General features: G+C 43.7%; 1 protein-coding gene across 3 annotated transcripts in view; it reads right to left on the minus strand.

Annotated features, from left to right (window-relative positions):
• Ube2e1 (ubiquitin conjugating enzyme E2 E1) overlaps nt 1–14,904 on the minus strand; it is a 72,100-nt gene extending 57,196 nt beyond the window's left edge. The window contains exons 1-3 of one of the 3 annotated variants that reach the window (XM_078038298.1): nt 14,731–14,904; nt 13,439–13,623; nt 9,102–9,152 (exon numbers count right to left, since the gene is read on the minus strand). In XM_078038298.1, coding sequence (XP_077894424.1) covers nt 9,102–9,152; nt 13,439–13,590 — 203 coding nt within the window. In that variant the 5' untranslated portion in view covers nt 13,591–13,623; nt 14,731–14,904. Of the gene's footprint in view, nt 1–9,101; nt 9,153–9,474; nt 9,748–13,438; nt 13,624–14,730 lie in introns of those variants that run through there. The other 2 variants (XM_013361274.4, XM_021731598.3) reach the window with 2 other exon arrangements.
• Between the last annotated feature and the right edge of the window lie 983 nt (nt 14,905–15,887).

The raw sequence follows: 15,887 nt of genomic DNA on the forward strand, positions 1-15,887 counted from the left end.
CCGTTCCTGGGTTCCGGTTCTCAAGCAGGGGCTTTGATGAGCTTTTAGCCTACAGAGTAGGAGGTTTCCCAGAGGATTAGAAGCATATTCTGACACCAGTTACTAGGTCTTTTGTTTCACTTCAGAGTGTAGCTGCATAAGAGAGGCTGAGTAAGAATGGGCTTATTATGAAACCCTGTTTCACTTCACTGGTGATAGGGAATGTGTCAGATGTCTCAAGCCGGTGCCAGCATCTCTAACATAACCAACTATCTGGGATAGCTTTAGGATTTGGGGGAACATCTCTGGAAACCCAACTTACTTAGTACCCCTACATCCATGCTCACTTGTGGGCAAACAGTAACCTTATAAAGCCAAAATATGTGAATCAGAGCTATTATATTTTCTTTAAGACCTAAATTAGGTTTCTGTGTTTTTGTGTTCTTTACTCTGTAAAGACTGTAGAGATGCAAAAATAATAACCCCTGTTCTTAAGCAACTTAAAAGTTCCCTGGGAGAGAACAAACTGGAGACAGGAGATGGAGTTGTAGTTCAGTTGGTAAAGCATTTCTTCAAACCCATGAAGCACTGGGTTCAATCCTCAACACCACATAAAAATAAACAGATAAAAATAAGAATTGTGTCCATCTATAGCTAAAAAAAAAAATTAAAAAATAAAAAACTGGAGACAGATGCTGCTGCTTCAAATTCTACATGAGCTGGAGTGCTACCAAGCACCAAAAAGGCTTCTAATCTGGTAGGAAACTGTCACTTCATCAGAATTCCAGGAAACCATGCCTTCTCAGCATACACTCTCCACTTAAGGCCTCTGGTTGCATACTTTACCATCTTCTCTAATTGTGTTTACAACACTGTGTCACCTTTGCTTGCAATTTCATCCCTTTCCTGTTTGCTTCTTTCTTTCAGCCCACAAAGCATACTCATAAATTTTTATATTTTAAAGCCCTTGGAGAAAATTTCCTTGACCTCCCCTAGACTTTTGCAAACCTCCGCTCATCTTCTTCCTTCTTCTTTGCTGCTGCTTTCTCCCAGTTCTGTTTACCAATCCTGCATTTGTAGACATCTCTCAGAACACAATTCTTAACTCTCCTATTCCCCTTGGTAACCTTATGTACTTTACCATCACCAAAACTTTCAAGTCAAATGTGGACTTCCAAAGCCAGCTCCACTTAGCACCACTGTCAGGCCATCTCAGGTTACATGTGTGAAAACTTAAACACACAGAAGCATCATGATGCCTGCAGCTTACTTTCATGTGATATCTCAAAATAAACAGAAACAATGCATACATGGTAAATTTTTAACACCTGATTAGTCAAGGTGAAGGGTGGGTACTTGCTGTATTATTTTTCTGCAGCTCTGAAAACTTTCAAACTAAAACGTTTTGATAAACATGTAAGGTCTGAATCAAAGTCAGAAATCACTGTCCTTGCTTTTTAGGGGATTTATAATCTACTTGTCTAATCTCATCTAAAAGTGGGTAGATCTGAGAGTTCCACAACTGATTAATAATAAATCAAATATATAATCAAATTGCAAATATTTACTAATGGCCTACTAACTGTAACATGCTAACAAAAATTGTGTATGATCAACAAAGCAAATAATTAAACTATTTTAACCTTGGAGAGAGGACCTCTGCCTCCCCCAAGTCAGTTCATTTTTCTGCCTTATCTATTTGTATTAATGATGGCACCAGCATCTTCCCCAGTACCCAAAGGGACCGTGAATTCCTTTTTAAGTTCTCCATATCTAAATCAGTAGCCAAGTTCCTTGGATTCTACTGCCGCCTTCTATTCTCCACTTTAAAGGCCACCACCTGCAACTCTGACCTACCACAGACTACTGAAGCAATCTCCAAGTCTCCTGCTTCCCACTCAGATCTACTCAATCCTTGTTTGTCTCTATCCAGATGCTCAGCTCTAAATTAATTACAGCTCCTACTTAAAAGAATGATACTGCTCCCTCAGTCTTTATAAAATGAAATCCAAAGCCTTAGCCCATAGTGAGAAACACCACAAGATTGCTCTATTTTATCCTCCCACTTGTTTCTTACTATCCAAAGCTTTATTCCCTCCCGTGCAAGACTGCCCTCTCTCTGCCATCTCTGCTTACATGTTTCCTCCGCCAAGGAGACCCCTTATTCTTCACCCTATTTCTCATGTCCTCTGTGAAGCCTTCTCAGATTACTAAGTGCCCCAGGTCAAAGTTAGCTCTCATTCCACTGAACCTTTATAACATGTCAGTTTCATCTATTACTTTGATACTGTTTCCCCAGTCTCTATAAAATGAAATTCAAAGACCATATTCAATATTTCCAAGTTCTATTCAAAATCTGTGTATGCCTTTCTTACCACCGGTACAGATTATGAACTCCTTGTACAGATTATGAACTCCTCGAGGGCAGTGCCTTTTCATGTAGAACAGGCACTCAAGGTTTGCCACAGGAATTTAACATCAGCATAGCATGCTTTACAAGAATCTACAATGACTGGTATCTTCTAAGTTATAAGAATTTTCCTCAGGGCTGGGGATGTGGCTCAAGCTGTAGCGCGCTCGCCTGGCATGCGTGCGACCCGGGTTCGATCCTCAGCACCACATACCAACAAAGATGTTGTGTCCGCCGAGAACTAAAAAATAAATATTAAAAAAAAAATTCTCTAACTCTCTCACTCTCTCTTTAAAAAAAAAAAAAAAAAAAAAAAGAATTTTCCTCAAAATACTACTTTAACAGTGATAGTTTTTATTCACACATGCACCTCATAAAATTTTCCTTTTTCATCATGTTTAAGTGTACAATTCTGTGGCATTAATTACATTCACAATATTGTACAATAACTGCCACTGTTTCCATAATTTCCACTACACTATACAGAAACTCTGTACCCATTAGAAATAACTCCTATTCTCTCCTCCAAATAGCCCCTGGAAACCTCTAATCTACTTTCTGTTCCTCAGGGTTTGCCTATTTTAGGTATTTCATATAAGTGGAATCATACTCTGTCTTTTTGCATCCAGCTCATTTCACTTAGTGTAACATTTTCGAGGTTCTACACATTGTTACCATGTATCAGAAATTCGTTCCTTTTCATGGCTGAATATTCCACTGTATACACATATGACATCTCATTTATCCACCTCAATGATATGAGTTATTTCCACTTTCTGGCCATTATGAATAATGCTGCTGTGATCACTGACATACATTTATCTGTTTTGAGTCCATTTTCAATTAACATGGGTACAGAAGTTAAAATGCTGAGTGATATAGTAATTCTGTTGAGCTACTTTGTATGTGTGTGTGTGTGAGAGAGAGAGAGAGAGAGAGAGAGGGGGGTAGAGAGATACACACACAACTTGAGATTGAATTCAGGGCCTCACACATGCAAGCAAGCACTCTACCACTGAGCTACATCTCCAATCCTTTTACTTTATTTATTACTAAAGATTGAAGCCAAAGGAACTTAACCAAAGGAACTTAACCAGAGTCGCATCCTGAGTCCTTTCTATTTTTTATTTTGAGACAGGGTCTCACTAAATTGCTCAGGGCCTCGATAAGTTGCTGAAGCTGGTAACTTGTCATACTCCTGCCTCAGCCTCCTGAGTCAATGGAATTATAAGCATGTACCACTATGCCCAGCCTTTTATTTTGAGACAGGGTCTCCTTAAAATTTCCAGGGTGATCGCCCCCCTTGCAATTTTCCTGCCTCAACCTCCCCAGGAGCTGGGATTACAGGTGGACACAACAGCAACAGTAGAGTTTTATAATTCAGATACAGCTTTTTGGTAAACACAACAGCCACAAGAGTTACCTACTCATTTGGAAAGCTATTCACTTCTGGACAGGACAGGTTTCCTTCCAACCCTCTCAGGCCCCAGATGATGATCTAATTTCAGGAGCTTAACCCTTGTTTGGGTGCTAACTTGACTGTGTTGCCATCCCAGTCTCCTGGTTCTCACTATTTTCAACAGTGCTTTTACATATGTAAAGATACACACACTGCAATGGTAACACCAAGTGAAGTTATGAAACTAACCATTGTTCAGATGTTTAAGTCATATTTTCATCCTTAAAACATTTAGCAACATTAGACAAAAGAATTAAAAGGATGTTTTTCAGCACATGCATGGATTTTTGAAAAGGATGACTTTTTTAACCCCACTCTTACACTCAAACAACCATTTAAAACATGCTGAACTTGGACAACCATTTAAGACTATTATTGCAAGAAACAGACTTCTTTTCATTCCCAAAGTAAGCAACCTCTCACTATCATTACCACCAATTATAGATTTTGTTAAATGAGAAAAATACAAGTATATAAACTCAAATAAACTATGTGGAAAACTATGCACAAAGTGCAAATCTGAAGCATCTCTGCAAAGAGCAGAACAGAAGATGTCATGGAGATCTTTCACTATTTAATAAATACACTTGCACATTTGAATTTTTCAAAAATACACGTTCTTATACGATTGTGTAATGGTTTTTTAAAAAAAAATATATATATATATTTTTTTTAGTTTTGTTTTCGGCGGACACAACATCTTTGTTTGCAAGTGGTGCTGAGGATCGAACCCGGGCTGCACGAATGCCAGGCTAGCGCGCTACCACTTGAGCCACATCCCAAGCCCCTGTGTAATGGTTTTAAATTAAATGTATTTACAATACATATTGAATAAATTTTATGATAAAAAAGGCAATGTTAGCTAAAAAGATGAACTATCAAAAAGAGGCTAGCGGCTTCCTGAGGCTAGTGGCTCAGGAAGCTGAGGCAGGAGGATTCTGAGTTAAAAGCCATCTTCAGTAATATAATGAGGCCAACTAAGCAACTCAGTGAGACCCTGTGTCTAAATAAAATACAAAATAGGGATGGGGATGTGGTTGAGTGCCTCCAAGTTCGAACCCTGGTACCCCCACCGCAATAAAAGTTCAACAGGCAATTCTAATATCACCATATCACATACAGAAAACGTCAATCTCAATTGAACTTTACAGCAATTGAACATTTATAAGCCCGGCAAGCCAAGTATTTTAGACCATTCTAATAGATGAGGAAAAAGAGGCTGAGAAAATTTAGTAGCTTTTTAGACAAATGCACTGATTTTTTTTAAGATGTTCTTCTCTTTCACCTTTAAATCTCATGATTTACAGCTGAACACAGGCAGTGTATGCTCATAATCCCAACTACTCAGGAGGGGAAAACAGGAAGATTACAAATTCAAGGACAGCCTTGGCAACTTAATGAGACCCTGTCTCAGAATTTAAAAATGTAGCTCAGATAGAGCACCCCGTGGTTCAATCCCCAATACACACACACACACACACACACACACACACACACACACACACGAGATATGATTTAGTTGTAAAACTTTAAAACCAAATGTATGTAATTACATAATACAGTTATCCAAGAAAAACAAAAAGCACTGAGTTCAGGAAAAAGAAAACTACTGGTCAAAATATAATGAATTAAATAAAAGGAAATTTATGTTTATTATTTTCTCCCTGTGACTGAAATGTTTAATGATTTCTCAAAGACAGTTTATCTTAAAATAGCAGCCAACCAAAATCTCAGTTTTTAGGTTTCAAGTCACTATATGAGAAGGTTGTTCACAATATAAATGTGTCCATTAAAAAAAACCTGAAGTTTAAAGGACTTAAACAAAATATGCCGATCACGATGGGTGGACATACCATCTACGTTTAAGTCTAAGGGCTAGTTATACAGCTGTAACTAGTCAATTTAGCAAAGTTTCAGCTGTGGGCTATAAATAACAGCTGCAAAACTGACTCTAGTGGCCCAGAGTTCACCAGCTATTTAAAAGGCATAATTTTACAATCCAAGATAGGACAAGCGATAGGGAGTCGTTACAGCAGTCAAGACAATATTTTTTTCCTAAAAGAACTGAGCCAAATGATAGAGAAAAAAGCCCTTCCAAATGCACAGTAAGTTGAAAGACACTGAATACCCACTGAAGGAAGTAAGTTCTGGAAAAGGTTAAAATGTATCTGAGATTCATTAATTGAAAGCCAGGTATTTAGCTCTTTCAAAATATAATTTATGGTTGACGAAATCACAATTCAATAGGAACCAAACTATTTAGCTTTCATGCTGAGGGTTGCTTTGGGAAAAAATACTTTTTAAAATGCGTGCATTTAAAATAATTAAATTCATACATTTTAACTGGAAGCTAACTTCAAAAATTATCCCCAAACTGAATCATTCCTTTTCATCTCCACATTAAACAATTGCATCCTCTAAGATACAAGAACAAAGCATAAAACCAAACACACGTAAGAGACCTGAATATCGGGACTACTAACATTAAAACCTTAACACTAGTAAAGGCAACTGAAAGTTAAAAAACAAACTGGGGGGTGGGGTACAGGTTACTGAATCCAGGGATATTCTACCACTAAACTGCATCCCCAGCATTTCTTAGTTATTTTGAAACAGGGTCTTGCTAAATTGTCCCAGCTGGCTTTCAACTTGCAATTTTCCTGCCTCAGCCTCTCAAATCATTGGGATTACAGCCATGTGCCACTGAACTTGGCTTAAAAGTAGAAATTTTAATTCATATTACTTAAAATTTTAATTCATATTACTTAAAAGATCCCACTGAAAGATGTCTTGAGAAAATAAAGCAGTCACTATTTGAAAAGGACAACATAATAGACATTCTCTTGCAAAATAAAGATGACTGGTATTTTCTCTGAATTTACATATTTTTCTCCAAATCTTTAAGTGCACTGAGATTTGTCTGCCCACTATCAATCAACCAACAGCCATGCAGCTTACAGCTTCTCCAGACATCAGCACAGGTAATGCCCAGTTTCACCTTAATTAGGTGGATATTCCAAAGATAAAAAGTTCTACATGCCACAGAAACATAAATCTCTCATACATGAACTCAACTGAAATAATGCAAAACTGAAATGTACTTATCCTATTTTTAAAATAATTCCTACCATCAAAATCTTCAAATTGTTTATAATTTAAAATTCGTCGGCACTTATTCATAAGAAAGCCATTACATGTTCTAATAAAATATTAGTTTTGAAACTATGCTTTAAAAACTTTATAATTCCATCAGCTTGAGCTGGGTGAACATGAGACATGATATAAAACAGGAGCAATAACTACAAAATACAGATCTACCAGAGGAATGTCCACAGACTCCACACAATCAATCACAGGAAGCAGTGTACTTCCATTTGAACACCAGTTTCTCTATCTCCAGTTTCTCAACATATTGAAAAGATCTTTGTGTGTGTGTGTGTGTGTGTGTGTGTATGTGTGTGTGTGTAGTGCTAGGGATTGAACCCAGGGCATGGGAGGCAAGCACTTTGCCAACGGAGCTATAACCCCAGCCCCCTGAAAAGATTCTTATTGGCCATAAAAGAAATCCTCAACAACAAAGTGATTCAGTTTTGAACTAAAGAGCATTTTGAACTAAAAATGACTTTTCTCACAGGACAAAAATTCAATAAGCATCTCACACCTGGTCAACATTAAGAAAAAATGCATCCAAATTGTGTATATGATGGTGCATGCCAATAACCCAAGATACTCCATAGGCTAGGCAAGGGGATCACAAACTGGAGGCCAGTTGGGGCAACTTGGTGAGACCTTGTTTCAAATTTAAAAAAGGGGGTTGGGAAATATAGCTCAGTGGTCAAGTGCCTGGGCTCAAACCCAGTTCAGGTAGGGGAAAAAGTATCCTATAAAATAGAAATACTAAAGTTTGCATTTAATCCAGTAAAAACAGTTTAGAAAGTTCAATGTTAATAAGCAAAATAGTGCATTTAGTTTTCTTTTTTTTAATTTTTTTTTAGTTATAGGTGGGCACAATATCTTTATTTTATTATTTTATTTTTATGTGGTGCTGAGGATGGAACCCAATGCCTCACGCATGCTAGGCAAGCGCCCTACCACTGAGCCCTGCATTTAGTTTTCAACCTGAATACTCCCACATATTCATCTTAAATTCCGCATATGGCCAAGGAATATTTTGCCAGTAACTTGTACTCCTACCTCCAAGTTAGAACATTAATGAAATCTGACATCCCATTCCATTGCTAATCCCAAGAACTGGGAACATGGTAAATGCTATACTTCATTATTTTTTCCTTTTCTTTTTTTTAATTGATTAAAAAAAATAATGACAGCAGAAAGCATTACAAATCTTATTATGTATACAGCACATCTTTTCACATCTCTGATTATATATAAAATATGTTGACACCAATTTGTGTCTTCATACATGTACTTTGGATGATGATGTCTATAACATTCCACCACTATACTTCATTTTTGAACTACAGGAGTTATAGGATCTAAGAATGATTCTGCATGAAATACACAGTCCTATTACAGAGTTCTACAGAGTTCTAAGTCTTTCCTTGCACCTTGACTCAACAGTAGCAAATGGCTATTCTAAGTTAAGTGACCAACACACCCTTTGAAAACTGGTTTCAAATTGTTTTGAAACTGAAACACACACACAACACACACACACTTATATATGAACTGAATGAACATTATCAAGGGAAAACACCACCTTGTAGGAATTTAAATCTATAATTACAAACAAAATCCTTTTATCAAAGCCACAAATTATTTCTTGAGGTGTTCTGCCAAAAGTTCAACACAAAATAAGTTTGAGGATCCAGTGTCTTAACTCTATACTTTATATTGGCTTCATAGCCTTGAAAAAGAGCTTACTGTAGCAACGCAAGTTTTCTAAACCAAAATGTACCTCAGCAACTGAAGTGTTTTGCATCATCTTTAAATAACATAAAAATCCCTTAGGCAAAGAAAGGTACACCTTTAAATTTACTTTGCAGTTTTGTTTCATGTATGTAAAAGTTTCTACTACAAATAAATCCATTACTTGGCTTCTACAAAGTACTGAGATAGTCAAAGTTTCATCAAAGACATTACACTATGGTTAATACATTTCAGCATACTTGATGCTAGCGCCAAAACAAGGAATTAACCAAAGTAAAGCAAAAATCTACAATATTACAAAGAAAAATCCAAGACAGAGATTAGAAGAATTTTAAAAAGAAAATAATCTGAAAGGCAGCTCACCTGCAGTTAGGTGGAGGGTCTAAAGTGATGTCTGCCAGTTCCTTCTGAATCCTGGAGTCAGGGAAATGAGAAAGAGAAAACGCGCATTAAGGCCTTGCAAGCCTCCCACCTGTAACTACAGGTCTGGCAGACAGACCTAGCCACGATAATTGGATTCCACTGGGGAATGAGGAAAAGACACATCAAAAACTCAGGTCTGGGACTGGGAATGTAAGTAAGGGATAGAGCACCTGCACAGATGCGTGAGGCACCGGGTTCAATGAGGGGTAGGGGTTGGGGGTGGGGTAGAGGGCAGATCTGTAATTTAGGAAAAAAACTTTTTCCCCCCCAGAAGCAGTGAAGCGGAAATCTGAGGTCTCCTGCCATCACCTACAATGTGTGGGTTCCAACTTCGCCTCCTACATTTGCCGTTTTCCATTTGGGAATCATTTTAAAGATTCCCACTTGCGAGCGGGGCTAAGAAGTCCGAGGCAGGAGGATGGCAAGTTCGAGGCCAACCGGGGCAACAAGGCGAGACTGAGGTCTCAAAATTTAAAAAGGGAAAAGAAAAAAATATGAGGCGGGCTGCACCCTTCGTGATCGATCGAGTGCTCGCCTAGGAGGCACAAGGTCCAGCATTCAATTCCCCGAACCGCAAAAACAAACAGCCTCACTTGCGGAGCAGTTCCCCGATTCCTCCTTCCCCGCTCCCTCTCTCCCCTAGGACAGAGATCACAGCCTCCGTGGGTGGGAAGGTCGCGACCCTCTGGCCTCCCCGCCCCGGGAACGCGCCGGTCCAGCCCTAGCCTGGCCCGACGCCCTCACGTCCGGCCCGGCCCGGCAGGGCGCCCCCAGCAGGCCGAGGATCCCAGGACCCGCCCGGCACCGGCCCGAGTCCTCGGTGACGAAGCCAACATGGCGGCTCCCCGCGAGGCCCCTCGGGCCCTGACTGACCTGCCAGGCGTCGCGCACCCTCGGGGCTGGCCGCTCGGCAGCCGCCCCCGCGGCCGGTCCCTCCCACCCCTCCAAGCGCACAGACGGCGCGCGCAGCGCGGGTGAAGTTGCCAGCCGCAGAGGATGGGGTGCCCGCGCGGAGGACGCTCCGGGTGCTCAGCGCCGCCCGGAACCTCGGCCCCGACGCCACGCGTCGGCCCGCAGCACCCGCCCGGGCCGCACAGGTGCACCCGCGCCGGCCTCCGCACGCTCGCTCAGCCCACCTCTCCAGACCTGCCTTTTCCTGAAGTCGTAACTTCTTGGAAGGCCTGCCCTTTCCTTCCCTGTGGACGCGGACCCCGGACCCCAGTTTTCTGCCAAGGCACCAACCCTCGACTTCACAAAGGGTCCCATCCCCCACTACTAGGCCGAAGCCACCAGGCAGTTCACACCAAGCCCTGGCCTTTGTCTTCTGCTTACCTAGGCGCTCAGAGCATCCATGAATGGGACAAACTTGGGGCCTAAGAGCCTCTGCCACTTCTAAACGCCGCCTATTTTTTATAATCTTTTCTCCCATCATATAAAGCCCTCGGGGCTGTGTTACAACTTAAAAAATCTCACCATGGCAGGATGGTAGTAAAAACAAGAACAAACATACACGCTAGGCAATTTGAATGACAATGATGCTTTTCTCTTTCCAAAGGTTTTCGGAGGGTAGGAAGAGGCCAGCTATATGCATGAGGTTTTAAAAGGCGCTATTTCTTCCACGTTAAAGTAAAAAAAAAAAAAAAAATTAAGGGCGACGACTGAGGAAGTTCTTTCAACTTTCCTATTGAAGGATATTTCCTGTCCCCTACAAATCTGGTCAGTTTAAGAAAGGGGTTTTTTCAGTCTCTACTGTCATCTATTTTACCAGTGTCCTGCTAAATTCCCCTGCTACCAATAAGCATTTCAATTCAAAGACAGTGGCATCCCTGTTGTTTAACTCATTGAATGTTAGATTTAAGAGTTCCAAATCCTGGCTTCCTGATTCCCTACTTGCAGCTTTTAGAATTGGCTGTAATTGGTTTTTTGTTTGTTTTGCAGTACTGGGGATTGAACCCAAGGGGGCTTTACCGCTGAGCTATAACCCCCTTTTTAATTTTTATTTTAAGACAGGATCTCTCTAAATTGCCTGGAATTTGCAATTCTGCCTCAACCTCCCTAGTTGCTGGGATTACAGGCATGCATCACCGCAGCCAGCTGAACTGACTGCATTTTTAAGACCTAGGTATGAAAAAATGTCCTCTCCCTCGGGTCAAATAAGGTAATCACTTCCTTAATACCTAAAAAGTGTATTACCAGACAGCTTTATGCACTTCATCTTGACAGCCAGCATTTGCACCATTTCCAGAGTGCTGGCCAAAGATCTGCAAGAGGAATACATGCATATGTCCCAGGGAATGAATCTTGTTCAGAACACTCTCCATAGGGGCTTTCCTCTCCCCGCCCCCCCCCCATAGTTTAGAAACCACTTTCCAATGTGCAATGAGTAACCCGTTAAGTCTGCCAATTCAGTCTTGTTTTCACACCATCTCTTGGTAAATTTGTCTCTTCCAATTCTATGGCCAATAACTATCTTCCAAATCAATATATTTCACAAAGCACCATCTATAGGATCCCACTAACATCAATTTTCCTCTTTTACTCTTTCCTGGATATACTGTCTCTCTCCACCTTTTGCCTTTTGATATTAACCTTAGCTCTGCTTTAACACAAATAGTCACTCTTTCAGCAAATTCTCCAGGCAACTAAATTCACTGCATAAAAACAAAACTGATGTTAACTTATAGGTAAAATCACTATTTGAAGCTTCTCATCTCTTTCCCAGCCATTCCAAATAATTTTTTAACCTCCTTTGCCTAAATGAGCAAATTGAGTCTAGGGAAAAATCCTCCTCTTTGTGAATGCTAACAAAAAGGACACTATATTTTATTTGGTGCCTATGCCTTTACCCCCAAATGTATTCATGTACAACAGGGATACCCAGCAAAATATAGAAAAAAAAAATACTAATGACCTAAAGCAGATATCATACATTGGGGCAGGTCAGGCCAAAAGCAGCCTGAGGATAGGGAGCTTAGAGGCTTGGGGGAGGGGTAATTGTTAAGAAAAGGACCCAGCCAGAGTGGATAGGGTAGAGATGCCAGATTCCCGGAGAACCCACTCAGAGCTAATCAAAAAGGGCCAGTTAGGACTCCTGGGAAGATGAAACATAATCAAATTAACCTCCTGAAAATGACAGCAATCTTCCAAGTCATGCCATTTCACCCAAGAACTTCACACTGTTTAAAATAAGCTAAAGTCACTACATTGGCCCACAACTAGGTCACCAAAACAGTTTACTAAATTTTCCAAGTCAGGGGAAATGACAGAACTCAAACTCTCAGGCTCACAACTCTTCTGAAAAATCCCTTTAAGAATGGAATCCTATCTAACCCAGCATTTGGATTCCTTTCGGTCTTCACAGCTTGCCACTTTAAGGTTTAACAACTATTTAACTGAGAACAGGATTTACGAAAGGGTGTCTGGGGGTTCCTAGAAATCTGCTATACATTATTTTAAGGGTCATGGGCATCAGAAGATGTTACTTAAGGATGATGGTGGTAAAAAAGTAGCTACCACTACGACAAGAGAAGAGGAAAGGAATAAAAAAGCCACTACTTGAATTCAATTGAAAAAAAGGGAAGGGGTGAAAATTTCAGTTTTACAGCATGAGAGCCAATGGCACCAGGAGGAAAAGTCTCCCTGAAATTTGGCAAGTAGAAATTCTTAGAAAAGAGTCACAAAAACAACGAGGAACAACCATTTTACAATCATTTACTGGTTGATTCATTTGCGTCAACTCCCCAAGTCGGAAAAATCTCTTAAAATTCCATCAGAAAACATCACCCACTAAATTTTTTGCCTGCTCATGTGAGCTACTCATTCCTTTTGCAATTTGTGGAGAAAGCACTATGCAAAAAAGATCATCCCTGCAACAGGTGACGAGGAAGTAAGATGGTCATAGAATTCATTTAGACAGGACTTGTCTGGGAATGTGTTAGTAATTAAGAAGTGGGATGACAGCCTTGGAGAGGGTAACAGATCAGTGACCCGAAATCAAATTTGAGGGTCACTAACAAAAGTAACGCGGACTCTTACAAACTTCAGCAAGAAACTCAAGCAGCAAGCCACAACAGCTGCATGTGGACAATGATTAAAAGTAAAACAGAAGAGGCAACAGAGAAAATAATTAGGGCTTCCATGGCCCCATTTTCATTTTTGAGAACACATAAACTATGAGGAGCACTTAAGCTACCCTCACTGGGAGGCAGATCAAATGCAGTACGAGGCAGTTCGGAAGACAGGAAGCCTGTAGGGGGGGTGGGGAGGGGATACGGTACCTCTTGGCGCTGGTGGAAAGGAGCTTGGAGTTTTTGCTCATGCTGACTTTACTCTCCTTCTTCTTGGGGGTGTTTGTTTCTTTCTCGGTTTGCTGGTTGGAGGACGAAGATGAGGAGGAGCTGGTGCTGGCCCTCGAATCGTCATCCGACATAGCGAACCCCCCACCCCACCCCGCAAACGGCCCCTGCAGGGGGAGGGAAACAAAACAGAAACACACAAACCATGCAGGCGGTGTAAATAAGGAACTCGGCTGCTGTCAGGAGGGCACAGACCCTGGCTGCACCCGTCCGCCCACCACCCGCTTTTCAAAGTCTCCAGGCCCATTAAAGCTTTTGCAAATCGGTCGTGGCTTGTTTATTTTTGGCCCCAAGTGAAGGACACGGTGGGAAAACGGTCTGGAGCCCTGCAAGCAGCCCCTCCCTCGCCCCCCGGGGCTCCCCACCGAGCTGGGAGGGAAAGCCGAGGTGGTGGAGGAGGACAGGGGCGCGGGGTGCCTCGGTGGGGACAGGAGGGAAGGTCCCGGCGGCCGGCCGGCCTTGGGGCTGTTTTTGTCCGCTTTCCGGGGGTCGCGGGGGGCCGGTGGCCCGGGCGAGACTGCGGGGGCCACGAGCGGAGTTTGGCGAGGTCGGGAAGCGAGGAGGGGCGGGAAGGAGTAAGAGAGGAAGCCGAAACGGGGGGACGGAGGCGGGGAGCGGGTGCCCGGTGGGGGAAGGGAGAGGCCGCCGGGGGGCAGGGGCGACGAGGCCCGAGGCCCCGCGCCGCGCCCCGACGCCCCTCCCGCCGGCCTGCCCCAGGGCGGCCCAGCTCAGGACTGCGCGGTCGGGGCGGGGGTCCCGAGCACACGCCCGATCGCCCCCCGCGGAGGGGTGGGGGAGGCGGGGGGCTCGGCCTCCGCAGTAGCGGAATAACAATGAACCCGTCGGCCCGGGAGGTGTTAATCCCCGCGGCCCCCGCCCGGGAGGAAAGCGGGGCTCCCCCAACTCCCCCTCCCCCGCTCCCGGCCCCCTCGGCGGCCAGTGGGGGGCTCCCGGGCAGCGCTGACAGTTCGAGCCACAATGCCCCCCCACCCGGCCCCGACGCGGGCGGCCCCCGCACCCCACGCGGCCGGGGGTCCCTGCCCATCCCCCGCGGGCGGGCCCCGGACCCCTGGGGCTCCCCGGCCCCTCTCCACCACCACCTCGGCCCCGTGCCTGGCGGCCCGGGCGGCGCGGGTCCGGGAGGCGGCGAGGGGTGTCCCCGAGGCCCGGCGGCGCGGCCGGGGGGCGGCGGGCGGCGGGGGGGATCCCCGTACCTCTCTTTGTGTCTGGCTCCTCCGTGCCGCCGCCGCGGCTGCTGCTGCGGCTGCGGCTGGGCCTGGCCACTCGTGTCTCTCTCTCGCTGGGAGAGAAGCGGAAGTGCAGCAACAGCAACTATTAAACAGGCAATGGCTTCCCCCAGCCACACACGCTCGCACACACACCACTCCTCCTCCTCCTCCTCCACCTCCTCCTCCTCCCCCTCGCCCTCACCCCTCCCCCACCCGGCCCGGTCCCACCCACCCGCGCTCCCCTCCCCCTGCAACACCTCGGGGGTGGGGGTGGCGCGAGGAGGACACCGGGGACCCCGGAAAACCCTGTCGCCTTCCCCACCCACACCCCGACCCCAGCGCCGCCTCCAGACGCCCGAGAAGGGGGCGAGGGGTGTGAATTTTTTTCTCAAGTGGTTTGGGGGGGACCTGGATTCTGGGCGCGACCGGGGAAGCGAGTGAGAGACGGGGGGCGATTGAAACTAGATGGAATAGAGAGAGGAAGTTCTTCCCAATGAAGGCTTCTGGAAAGGGGGGGGGGGGGCGGGAGTGGCAAATTAGTGGAAAAGATGGTCATCTGGTGGCAAGGACTTTGGACTAGAAAATTCAGCGGGAACTCCTCCTAAAAAAAGTGATCAGTTTAAAGAGAGGGGAAAAAAAAAAAAAAAAAAAAAGATCCCTCAACAGGGTTTCCTTTGGGCTGACACTTGCTTCTCCCTCTAGCAATTTACCTGCCTGGAGCAGAGGTCACGCCTGTGAGAAAATCCCAAGCTTGGGGAGTTTTCTGTTCAGGGCACGAGGCACGTGCAATTTTACAATATTAGAGTCCTCCATTCACTTTTTACAGAAAGTGATGTGGTTTTATAAAAGTGATAGAGAGGATTTCGTGACAGGTAGAAACCAACGTGAGTCGGGGTTTGCAAATGTGAGAGTCACTGGGAATACACAATATACCACTGAGTTAGACGGGTTTTAGGATTTTTAGTGTCCATTGACATTAGATGTAAAGTTTGATTTTTTTAGAAATCGGATGGAAAGTTATACGGGTTTTTTTTTTTTCTTTTTAACCTTTTGCCATAATAAAAATGCTATTCGAATAATATTTTTAGAATAATCACAGCAATTCTGCTGAGTTGTTCCTTATTTAGCATTTTAACAAAATT

Source organism: Ictidomys tridecemlineatus, chromosome 2 (genome assembly GCF_052094955.1).
Source record: "Ictidomys tridecemlineatus isolate mIctTri1 chromosome 2, mIctTri1.hap1, whole genome shotgun sequence".
In the NCBI taxonomy this organism is placed as follows: Eukaryota; Metazoa; Chordata; class Mammalia; order Rodentia; family Sciuridae; genus Ictidomys; species Ictidomys tridecemlineatus.